Source organism: Cupressus sempervirens, chromosome 2 (genome assembly GCF_028749045.1).
Source record: "Cupressus sempervirens isolate cs-2001-9-10 chromosome 2, ASM2874904v1, whole genome shotgun sequence".
In the NCBI taxonomy this organism is placed as follows: Eukaryota; Viridiplantae; Streptophyta; class Pinopsida; order Cupressales; family Cupressaceae; genus Cupressus; species Cupressus sempervirens.
In genome coordinates this window covers 743,677,396-743,690,788 of record NC_143119.1, presented here as the reverse complement: position 1 = coordinate 743,690,788, position 13,393 = coordinate 743,677,396, and the positions used below count along the sequence as shown (strand labels likewise).

At 35.9% G+C, this 13,393-nt stretch overlaps 1 protein-coding gene across 3 annotated transcripts in view; it reads left to right on the top strand.

Moving 5' to 3' along the window:
* Positions 1–13,393, top strand: part of LOC149575521 (ketose-bisphosphate aldolase class-II family protein) — a 392,222-nt gene that overhangs the window by 20,640 nt on the left and 358,189 nt on the right. For all 3 annotated transcript variants that reach the window (XM_089815285.1, XM_089815286.1, XM_089815284.1), the window contains exons 3-5: positions 657–732; positions 999–1,079; positions 1,264–1,344. In XM_089815285.1, the coding sequence (XP_089671411.1) occupies positions 657–732; positions 999–1,079; positions 1,264–1,344 (238 nt within the window). The remainder of the gene's footprint in view (positions 1–656; positions 733–998; positions 1,080–1,263; positions 1,345–13,393) is intronic.

Genomic DNA, 13,393 nt, shown 5'->3' with positions numbered 1-13,393 from the left:
ATCATAAAGAAGGAAACATGCCACAAACGCTCAAAATATAATGGTGAATTTCCTTAATGTGCCATCTTGACTACACTGATCAAGCAACATTGTGAAAGATGAAAAAATGCAAAGTGAAACTGAAGTCCAATATTAATTGTGTCCACAATGAACGGGGCCCAAGTCCGTAGGATATGCTTTGGCTGGGACTCACAGAGGTGACACCTTCAAATTAGATGATACACAATTAGGCACGTGATAAATGCACACAGTAAAATATTATGATTTATTTGTTCATTGTGATTCCTAAAATTTCACTGATTTTGAAATTTGGTTAAAACACAAAATCCCACAGTGAAAATATTATCGATTGTGTTCACAAGGAGCATGGCTCAAGGAAGTATGAGATATGTTGGCTCAGATGTACAGAGGACACAGAAACCCTCAAATGACTCATAAATGTTAACCTTCAATTTGGATATTAAAAGGGGTATTTGTTACATGGAGATGGTACCTTAGTGACTTGTTTCTATGTATATCTTTTTGGTTAAATTTTATGCAGTTTGATGACAAGTTTCGACTGTGAAGCTTTATCATTAGGGAGATTAAATCATCACATGAACCATTACATGCAGGGACATAAATAATCAATGAAGCTATTGACATTATGTCTGCAGGTATCTAAGTCGGCAATGGATCGTTTTTCCCAGAGTGGTGGAATAATCAATTCCACTGCTGCAGAGGCAAGCAAAGGTTGGATTACTGTATCTTTGCTAGTATGTTCAGAAATTGAAGAATGTGTGTGTATGCTTTGCTGAATACTGTCAATGAATTAGGAGAGAAGCATCAATCACTAAATGTGACAGTTTGGTTTTCAGAAATAATGTTTATTACTCTGAATGTGTTTTTTGACTAGCTTTGTTCTGATGAGGAAAAATTAGAATTTTCTTTATTGTCCTTGCAAGTTTGTGGCATCACGGACCTATTTAGTATTCATATTTAATTTATGATGCAAACAGGTGCTCCAGTGGTTGTCATCATGGTTATGAATTCCAGTCAAATGGATGAAGTTCTCTTTGGTACAAATGGAGCTATTTCAGGTTTGGAACAGCTTATTTGATGAAGTCAGAAACAAATATATTGTCTTAAGCAAATGAGCATACTAATAAATTTCCCTAGTGCTTGTTTTACAAGAGCTATTCTATGAATGATACTGCAGTAACTAATTACATCTCTGCCATATTATTTCATTTAGATGTGAAATGCATGAAATGCTTTTTTCAGGCATGCCGAATGGTTCAGTAATTGTGCTTTGTTCCACTTTATCACCTGGCTATGTTCAAAAGCTAGGTGAATCTCTTCCAGGTAAGCTAGAAACGAATTGATCATTTTTATTTGCATAGCAATCACAAGATTGCTAAAGATCTGTAGTCATTTCTGTTTTAAGTATACCCTTCCGCATTTTTGAGAATTTACATAAGTATTCTGCAATTTTTCAATTATTTAATTTCTCAGAACAACTTTTCCAGAAAAAACGTATTATATAACAGAAGTAAGCACAAGGGTTTTCCGAGATGGGGAATTTGTGCTGCCTATCTATAAATTTGTTTAGAAAGTGATGAACTCAGAATGCATGCATATTCTACATTAAGACTTGGTTTCTTACTATTCTTTTAAATAGAAAATAAATAGAGTTAATATGCTTTTATCAAGTTTTTATTTGGTCCTTGAAAAACATTAAATTTTCACAGGATTTCTGTAGATAGTGTGTCAATTAAATGTTTTCGTTCCTTTTTTGTAAGGAGCTCTCTAAAATTCATTAAGAGGTACATTCAATGTTACATCCTTTTAGTACTTAGGACTCTCGTACTGTAACTAAGCATTATAACATACAAGAAAATTAGAATATTTCATTGCAATATTCAACATGTATTGCATCAATATGAAACATGGGTATATATGGATTGTGGGATTGCAAAGGTAGGATGAGGTGTCACAGCCTTTGAGACCAAGCTTCCCATAGGAAAACTTAATGTTGGTGTGCATTCGAAGATAGTGCATGTCTATGAAATTGAGACGAGAGGAATTCTTCCTCTGTATTGAGCAAATAAATTGCAATTTTTAATGCTTTATCATTTGAAACAGTACATATAAATGAAAGCATCTCCTTGACACAAGGAGTCTTTCTTAAATCCCTTACATTTGGTCCAGCTTCTACCTAATTAAAAAATTAATGAGTTTTTTAAAACAACTTATAACCAACACATAACAGTATGAGTGTTAACAACAGATTTCCTAATAACCCCCTTAGTGTGAATGCCATAAAAAATTTCATTTGTTTGACTGTAGTAAGCCCAACTCTTGTGGTTCATTATCTTGATTCAAATGAAAGACATCTCTAATCAACCTTTAATGATTTTCATAGGTTTTGATGAACACATGATTACATTGAGAGGTGGGGGGAGGCAGGGATGGGGGTGTGAAACAGTATAATACGATCTTTTAATTTTTCAACTTAACAATCACAATAACATCAACCCATAGGACACACCAATCTCCTTAATTTGTAGGCACCAACCCCCACTTATAAACACCAACTTAGCGAGAGACACCAATCAGTCCTCTAGAAAGCACCAACTTCCAAATAAAATTCTTTCTTATGAGTGTTTGCTTCAGCAATGGATGGTGGACAATTCTAGCTTTTCAACAATTATATTTTCATTCACAGATTGGTTACAACTGCTTTTTCAAATCTGCAATAATATTACTCTTCAGATCTGCTATTATCACCTTATGATATCTGCTCAAAACCTGTAATAATTTTTAAATTTTTTCTTGGTAAATGTGGTGCTTTTGGGACCACACTGGTATGTCGTCAGTAAATGTTGTGTAGCCGACAGGTTGATGTCATCGGTAAATATCTTGCTGTGGAAATCATCTCCTACTTATCAAATATTGTGTAGCCGACAGGTTGATGTCATTGGTAAATATCTTGCTGTGGAAATCATCTCCTACTTATCAAATATTGTGTAGCCGACAGGTTGATGTCATTGGTAATTGTTATGTAGCCGACGGACCTCTTCGGGAAAGTTCTTCGGGATGGTATATGTACAACTTTGGATCATCATTGCAATCATCATTGCAAGCACTATGTAATCTCTTCGACATTTATGTGAATAATAAAAGGAGTACTGTTGCGTTACATATTTTTGTCTGTTGTCCGTATGCATTAAACTATTTACCCCATACGGTAAACATTTGGCGCCATTGCTAGGGATTGAACCTGGGTCACCCACGTGATAGGTGGGAATACTCACCACGAACAGGCAAGGAAGCGTGCAGAGACCGCACATTTTGTGCAGGACACAAAGGCCGTACGGCAAGTTCAGGAGAGACTAGGCGGCAATAAGTCACAAATTAGCAGAAAGCATTGCACACGACAAAGCAGTATACGACACGACATGGATCGTACGACCGCACTATAGAGGAAGGAAGAGCAAAAAAATGAAATAAAAAAAATGATGATAAATCAAAAATGTTTAGAATGAATAACATATGATGCCCAAGGGAAGGGAAAGACATAAACAAGTAGTAAAACATAAGCGGTTGCTAGAAAGAGTGTGGGATCAGAAGAAAATCACAAAAATAGTGTGTTCCATGCAGTTTTTGGTCTTGGTGGCGGGGGTGCTACCCCTCGACCCCGTCCTATATCTTGACAGGGAGCGCGCCTAGGGCTCTGCCTCAGAACCCCGCGGGGGCACTATCCCTCGACCCTCGGTGCAGTTATCAGTCATGGGAAGTATGACCAGTTGATGAGACCTGGAGCTACTGCAGGCATGGAGTGTTTGTGTACCAGAGGTGTATAGAACATCAGAGCAAACCTTTCGAGAGGAGTGATATGCTTTGAGGCACTTGGAGTAGGTGTTGGACGTGAAGCTGTCTTGGCGGATGCATAGAGAGCTCAGGAGGAGATGATCATCCAGTTGAAGGCAGTGCAACGACACTTGGCTCAGGGTACCCAGGAGTTGGAAGTAGAGAAAGCAGCACGGGTGGCTATCAAGGTTAGCTTGATTAAGGAGACGGTATTGTGTTAGCAAAGGCTACAGATGCAACGTGGTTTGGAGACCAGTTTGGTGCAGGCACGGGATGAACGTGAAAGTGGTGTGACAGAAATAGATCTATTTTGTTGTAGTTAGTTAGTTAATGTATTCCGTTTTGTTAATCTGTCTCGGATATTTTGTAATTGTCGTCCGGAGACGACTTTTTTTTTTGGGGGGATGATGTCGTCGGTAAATATTGTGTAGCTGACAGGTTGATGTCTTTGGTAAATATTGTGTAGCCGATAGATTGATGTCGTCGGTAATTGTTATGTAGCCGAAGGACCCCTTCGGAAAGGTTCTTCGGGATGGTATATGTACAACTTTGGATCATCATTGTAATCATCATTGTAAGCACTATGTAATCTCTTCGGCATTTATGCGAATAATAAAAGGAGTACTGCTGCACTACATATTCTTGTCTGTTGTCTGTATGCATTAAACTATTTACCCCATACGGTAAACATGGTATATTATATTTCAAAAAGGAAATTTACAGCCAGAGCCCCTTTTGGGCATAGATTTTTTCATGTCCTCTTCTTGAAAATACAATTTAATAATAACAAATATTAATTAAATCAAAATACTAAAACTAAAAGAATGACATTAAAAATAATTAAAAGTCAGTTAAGTTAAACAAATGGTCAGAAGGCAGGAATAGAAAAGTTGTCTTCCCCAAATGAAAGGTATAAAAGGGAGAGATGAGAACTTCATTTGAGAAGAAAAGGAGAAGGAGGAAGAAAGAGTGGAGCATAATAATTAAGGAAGGATTAAAGGAAATGTAAAGGAAGAAAATAAGGAATTGACTTTCAAAAGGTGAAGTTTAGTGACTCTTTGAAAGGGCTATAATTTTGATGGCTTGTGACTCTTTGAAAGGGTTGTGATTATGAAAGGTTAAAGACTCTTCTAAAGGATTGTAATTATGAAGGGTTGCGACTTTTCAAAAATGTTGTAATTATTAAGGGTTGTGACTTTTTGAAAATGTTGTAATTATAAAGAGTTAAGACTCTTAAAAAGTATTGTAATTATGAAGGGTTCCGACTTTTCAAAATGTTGTAATTATGAAGGGTTGTGACATTTTGAAAACGTTGTGATTATGAAGGATTGTGATTCTTTGAAAACATTATGAAGGGTTGTGACCTATGTTACCCCGAGTTTCTAATATGGGGGGGGGGGGGGAAGTGTTGGTTCTTGAGTGTTCTTTTTTCCTAGAGTAGGGAGTGACTATGTATTTGTTGAGTGATCTGGCGTTTGCTGAAACAAGGGATTAAATGGATGAATGATGATCGGAAAAGTGGTAGGATGGAAATGGCCGCAACTCAACAGTCCAAATTCTTTTAAACAGTCAAAATGTAACTAAATGCATAACATAAACCATGCGAGTTTCATTTCCTTTTCACTATAGACATTTGTACATACATAATTGATCTTTGCTTTGCAATTAATAAGTAATGAAAACAAATAACATAATCGACAATACACAAACTCACAATACCAAGTGAAATGATCTCACCAAGATTTCCAGGAGGGGGCCCTTCCTCTGGTTCTCGTGGTAAGGGGAAAGACTAGCACACACTTACTACAGCAGCTCCAATTCCAAATCAATGGACAAACGCATACAGAGTGATTAAAAACAGAGTTTCTATTATATTGATACCAAGCTTATTTTCTTATGATCATGCATTAGTTTATATAGCTTCAAAAATTACAAAAATAGAGTTTGGATTGAATGAGTATGACCGCAAGCCATAGTCCCATTATTACATAAGTTTGTTTTGGCCGATGTCCATCAACTTTAAACTGCGAAGCAAATAAAACTAAAGCTAATTCGTGATATTTGAGTTACAACCTTAAAATGGCAACATCAATTATTACAAAGCAAAACAACAACACGATTTTCCAGCATCCAACTTCCTTTCGCCTCAAGCCCTCTCGTTCATCATATAGTTCCTGTAGCAATTTGGAATGCAAAATACATTATTAATAAAACAAATGCTTATGCTTAGGAGCTATTCTTCCAACTTTCAAAGAGGTACTAAATACTCTATTTTTCTACTAGAAATTTTGGCAAAAAGGAGTTTTATGACAAAGAGGTGAGAGGTATATGAGGGAAAAGACTAATGAAAACAAAAGACTACTAGAACTCATCATTTCCCCCCAACTAGGATTTTGCATGTCCTCATGCAAACAATGTATACAAACTAGGTGGATTGTTATCCTTTGTGTGTCCCCTGGAATCTCCTGAGTTAGTAGCTGTATTGCTTGGGTCTTCGGTATTGTCTTGTAGGCTTGCCCTTGCCTTTAGTTACTGGATTTCCTGCTGAAGCTGAGGAAAGGCTTGGAGGAATTCATTGATATAACTAGAGTCGTGCTTGGTGTTGCCATTGTTAGCATTAAGAAGCGTACCAGAAACATCCATAAGATCTCTTGTAGGTTGTGGTTTAGAAATGGACAACTTTCCTTTTCATTTGTTATTCTGTTTGGAAGATTTTCCTTTTGGGGTGTTTCAACAATGCCCTCTGTATCCCCTTCTTGATGATGTTCACCTTGTTCATATGCCTTTTGAATATCACTTTGGATTGCATCATCTTTCCACATAGTTTTAGGTTCAACCGTGTCTCTTACATCCAACATCTGTTGATCAATGTTTCCAATGTCATCACCAATATTATCCTTAAAAGGTCTGGCATCGTTGTTAAGGTTTATGTGGTTTTGGAACTCATACCCCTCATTGAGACTCTTGGTTGCTTCCCCAGGCATTTCCATTTCATCAGTAGAGTTTCTCTATTCTTCAATGGCATTGTCCTCTTCAAGAGGTTTCATTGTTGCAGTAGGGTTTTCCAGATCTTCAGTGTGTTAATTCTCTAAGTAACTGTGATAAAATAATGTTCTGATTTCTCTGATCAAACAAATCTGAAAAGCATGTTTCTTCTTTATAAAATTGTTTTGTTTGCAATTGCTCCCTTTTAGTCAAATCGACGATCTCTAAATAGATGACTAAATGCATCTTGTAACCTAACTAATGTGGTTAGTTCTACTAACCATTAGTTTTCTCTTGGGCACTGATTTGAATTAAAAGGTTGCATTTGCAAATAGGGCCGACCTAGGCAAGGGGGTTTGTTTGTGAAAGGACAAGTCCCTTGGGTCTATTCTAAAGGGGGGGTAAGGTTGTGGATAGAAAACACACAATACAATCTTAAGTCTGCTCCTAGCAAATTGCCCTCAACGATTTCTCAGAGATATATAACAATTTACAGATTTAATTCAAACCTTCCTAGATCGATCATATTGAATCCAGAATATTTGAAGATTAGTTGCTACATAAGAAAAAATATTTATCAACATTATTATTATCAGATTTTGCAGAAACTTTACATGGTATTAGAGCTCTGGTAGTCAAACCTTGGCTTTGCAAATTGATAATCAAATTGAAAACATATCTAGCAATATCCTTCTACCTACAATGGCCAATACAATCAGTCCCGAAGATAAGTTTGATGGAAAAGACCACTTCATTGCATGAGAATTCAAAATTATGATGGCTCTTGAAGAAAATGATGTAACATAGTTTGTTGATAAGGAATCCAAGCAACCTGATGCTGATCCTTCTAAAACTAATTGGATCAAAGGAAATAGGAAAGCCATGATAATCATATTAGATGGAGTTAAAAATGAAATAGTACCTATGCTAATGAAACATTAGACAACATTCAATATGATGAGTGCACTAATAAATGCATATGAGGTTAATAATGCAACTAGAACCCTTTCACTAAAAAGGCAACTAAATCATATAAAAATAAGGAAGAGAGAATCTATGAATTCATACTTTCTAAGGGTGGCTAGTCTAAGAGATGAACTTACAATCATTGGGTACATAAGTGATGATAAAAAAGTAACATTAACGGCAATAGATGGATTACCATATTTATGAGAAATATTCTCACAAGGAGTAAGTGCTAGAGACAAACTTCTAGACTTCAATACACTTAAAGGAGATTGCCTTCAAGAAGAATCTAGGCAACTCAAGAAAGGAAGGAAATTGAAAACTGAAGATGAAGAACTTCATGTTCTCAACACAAATTCCTACAAAGGTAAGAAGAAGCACTTAAAGAAGAAGGCTCATTAAAGAAATGACAAACCTAAGAGAGATTTATCCAAAGTCAAATGCTTTAAATGTGAGAAACTTGGACACTATAAAATAAATTGCCTAGAGAATATAAAACAACAAGTAAATTGTACAAACATTACTAAGAAAGAGGAAAATTATTATCCTGAGAACTATGTAATGTATTTAGCGCTATCAGATTAAATATCAAGCAAATCATGGGTAATTGATTATTGATCATCTTGTCACATTACATGATACACAAAAGTACTAGACTAAATATCAAAAGAAGCTAATGACGAAGTTACCATAGGTGATAATTCCACTCATCCTGTCAAAGGAATTGGGAACTGCGCCTTGAAACTGAAGTCGGGTACTTCTCTTCATCTCAAAAGAGTACTCTATGTACCAGGAATCAAGAGGAATCGAATCTTTGTACAAGACTTGAAGATGATGGACATAAGGTTGCATTCATGGACGACAAAGTAATGACTTGGTCTAAGAACACTTCATTTAAGAAATTAAAGTTGATTGGCCAAAGAAAGGGATACTTGTATGAATTAAATATAGAACCTATTCAAGTCTTGATCCATGAAGCTGCTGATATAAACAAAGTGTGGCATAGAAGGTTAGGGCATTTAGACTTCAAAGCCTTATCAACAATAGAGAAGATGATTATTGGTTTACCTAAGTTAAATAAAGGTCATTCAAGCATATGCAAAGGATGTGCACTAGGTAAGAATACCAAAAGTCCATTTCAAAATAGCACTAGAAAATCTAACAATGTTTTAGAATTAGTCCACTTAGATTTATGTGAACCTATGTCTGTTCCTTCTCTCGAAGGATTCTTGTACCATATACTTGTTATAGACGATTTCTTTAGGAAAACATGGATTTATGTCTTAAAATGTAAAGAATTAGAAGAAATCCTTAAGAGATTTAAAGAATTCAAATCCTCAACTGAAAACCTATCAAGACACAAAATTAAAACTCTTAGATCTGATAATGGATGGGAATATACTTCAGATTTGTTTAAAGATTTTTGTAAAGAAGCAGGAATTAAAAGGGAGTATACTATTCCTTATAATCTACAGCAAAATGGGGTAGCAGAAAGAAAGAATAGGACAATTGTAGAAGTGGCAAGAGCTATGCTACTTGATCAAAACTTAGGATCTTATCTTTGGGTAGAAGCCTCATGTACTGCCGTCTATATTCAAAACAGAAGTCTTCACTCCCACCTTAGATAAAACTCTTGAAGAAGTATTTTCTAAGGTTAAACCAAATATAAGTCATCTTAGGATATTTGCCTTTGGGTGCCCTGTATACATATATGTTCCAAAAGAAAAGAGAACTAAGTTAGAACCCTCCAGATGGAAAGGCATACTTGTTGGGTATAGTGAAACCTCTAAAGCATTTAGAATTTACATACCTGGTCAAAAGAACATTGAACTTAGTAGAGATGTTATCTTTGAAGAAGACCTTGCATTCAATAGAGCCCTAAGTTCTTGAAGACATATACTTAGTTTTGAAGAAAATCATGATCTTGAGTTTTAGAGGGAGAACATTAAAGAAATTGAAGGTGAGATTCAAAACCTTAATCTTGAGGAAACTTAAAATCCTAAAAAAAACCACTTTGTTTTATTAAGATTGTAAAGGAAGCACAAGACTTCACTGCACCATCTGGAACCTTCAGAGAGAGCAAAAGACCCAAAAGATTCTCTAGCTATGCAACAAACATGAGTGACTTATCTAAATCAAGACCAACAAATGTTTCAGATGCTATCAAACATACAGCTTAGAAGGACGTCATGACAAAAGAACAATCCATTATTAAGAATGAGTTTGGGAAATTGTTCCAAGGCCTGAGGGAAAATCTATTGTTTCTTCTAAGTGGATATTTAAGATCAAGCATGGTGCTGACAGTAGCATTGACAAATATAAGGCCAGATTCGTAGTCAGAGGATTCTCTCAAAAGGAGGGAATTGATTATGAAGAAACCTTTGCTCCAGTTGCCAGATACACCTCTGTAAGAGCAGTCCTAGCTATTGCGGCATCAAAGGGATGGAAAGTACATCAGATAGATGTGAAATCATTTCTGAATGAAAAGATTACAGAAGAGGTATATTTGGAACAATTTGAAGGATTTGAAACTCATAATCCTAAAATCTTTGTTTGTAGACTCTAGAAAGCTCTCTATGGGCTTAAACAGGCTCTAAGGGCATGGTATGAACGAATCGATAAGTATCTCACCAGTTTAGGATTCTCTAAGAATGTAGCTGATCCAAATCTCTATTATAAAAGTGATAAAGATGAGATGATAATTTTGATACTATATGTTGATGATTTATTAATAATAGGTGATCATCATCTTATAGATCAATGCAAGAAAGATCTAATCAGAGAATTTGAAATGAAAGATTTAGGACTTCATTACTTCCTAGGACTAGAAGTATGACAAAACTCTGACATCATCATACTTAATCAAGGAAAGTATACATTAGACATCTTAAAGAGGTTTGGAATTTGGAACTGCAGACCTATGTCTTCACCAATGGAGACTAATCTACACAAACTTAAGGAAGCAATTGTAGAATCACCCTCCATAGATTCTACTCTTTACAGACAGATGACTGGGTCTCATGTACTTGGTAAATACAAGACCTGATATTTGCTATGCTGTTAGTGGCTTAAGTCAGTTTATGTGTGAGCCAAAGCCAATTCACCTAGTTGCAGTCAAACACATTATGAGATAGTTACAAGGCACTCTTAACCTTGGGATTAAGTATAAGAAAGTTGACTTGGACTTACATGGATTCACAAACCCAGATTAGGTTGGAGTGTTACTGATAGGAAGAACACTTTAGGATGTTGTTTTAGTTTAGGCTCAACAATGATATCATGGATAGACAGAAAACACTCATTAGTAGCATAGAGTTCTGTAGAAGCTGAATACATTGTAGCTGCAATGGCTTCTAGGGAAGCAGTTTGGCTTAGAAAGTTACTTGTGGGATTATTTGATTAACCCATGAATCCCACTATCAGTCATTGTGATAATCAGAGTTGCATCAAGCTTTCTGTGAATCCAGTTTTTCATGACAGATCCAAGCATATCGAAATTCCTTACCATTATGTAAGAGATATGGTAGACAGGAAAACTGTCAATTTAGAATACATTTGCATTACAGATCAGACAACAGACATTTTTACCAAACCTCTCTCTCAAGTGAAGATAAATCACTTCAGAAAAGGACTTGGTATGGTTGAATTATAATTCATTTGTATTCCTTAATTATTAATGAAATAATTTTGTGTTAAAATTATTATTATTGTCAGACTATTGACTGTTATGGGCTTCACCATTTGTATTCATTATCTAAGAGGTGACGATCTCTGAGATAATGAACACTTGTATAAAAGACATTATTGGAGATGACGATCTCTAAGATAATGTACTAAATAGTAGAGAACTACTGGCAGATCTAGATGAGTTTAAGATCACGTTGGGATATAGACATTTTTATGCCTATGAGTCACAACTTGGATAAAGGAAGAATTTAATCATTCTCTGAATTTTATCTTGTGTACTGGCAGATCTTAACTCAGGATCATATTGTGATGTAGGATTGTTAGTGCCTACGAGTCACAAGTTAGATAAAGGAAGAATTTAATCATTCTCCGGACTTTATCGTGTGTATTGCATTCCAAGTAATACTATTATTACAAGTATAAGTCATATTAAAGGTATAGTAATATGACAAAATATCATGTGTACAATGATACAACATGCTTAGAAGATTCAGATAGATATAGAGTACAAATCTATGCTTAGTCATCGTAATGGATGTTGTTAGATATGTTATCTCTCATTATTATTATCAAGAGGGAGTGTTAATTCTCTAAGTAATTGTGATAAAATAATGTTCTGATTTCTCTGATCTAACAGATCTGAAAATCATGTTTCTTCTTTATGAAATTGTTTTGTTTGCAATTGCTCCCTTTTAGTCAAATTGACGATCTCTAAATAGATGACTAAATGCATCTTGTAACCTAACTAATGTGGTTAGTTTGCTCTTGGGCACCGATTTGAATTAAAAGGTTGCATTTGCAAACAGGGCCGACCTAGGCAAGGGGTTTGTGAAAGGACAAGTCTCTTGGGTCTATTATAACGGGGGGGGGGGGGGGGGCGGTGGTAAGGTTGTGGATAGAAAACACACAATACAATCTCAAGTCTGCTCCTAGCAATCTGCCCTCAACGATTTCTTGTAGAGATATATAACAATTTACAGATTTAATTCAAATCTTCCTAGATCGATCATATTGAGTCCAGAAAATCTGAAGATTAGTTGCTACATAAGGAAAGTACTTTATCAACATTGTTATTATCAGAATTTGCAAAAACTTTACACAGTGGTATCACCTTCTTCAAGATTTTCCATTGCGGCAGTAGGGTTTTCTAGATCTTCTTGAGGTTGTGTATCTCTCTGTTTTTTTATGCGTTTGGTTTGATGACGACGCTCTTTGTCTACTTTTTCTTTCCGTTTCTTATTGGGGCTACTGGCTAGGAATTCAACTTCTGTGTTTGTAGCAGCTTGGGCAACACTGGCTAAATTGTCTAAATGACTGGCAGATCGTGGGGGTTTTTGGTGGAATGAAGATGAATTGGGCTTTTGTGTACTGGAAGACACAACTAAACACTTTTCCGGTGTTTGAAGGGATTTATCAGTAGGGCTTTTCTTCAGCTTTTTATTTTTAGAGCATTGCTTGTCGCCCAAAATTTCTATCTTTTCTGGATGGGGTTCTATAGCATCTATGTCGTGGTTTTCAAATGCATCCCATGTAATGGAGGGTTCATGAAGTTGAAGGCCATGTATAACTAATAGTTTGATTACATCATGATGTGCTAGAGAGTTCGCCTGGCCTTCCCTAAATTGACTACATGCTTGCTTTAATGAATGATACATGTAGTAGGGAAGATTAATGAGTTGCCCTAACCGTAGATGAAGCATGAGCCGCAAATGGTGTGCATGAATGAAATTGAAACGACCTTCACAGGTAATATACTAACCTATAAATTTAGCTACCTCATCCCATAGCGGAGGAAGAGACTCTTGCCAAGTGCCTTGTCCTTTAACAATTTCCATGGACTTGTTGCGTTGTAGGAAGCTTGTTTGGCCATCTTTCAACTCTGTAACCCTGGTGTTAGTAGTAG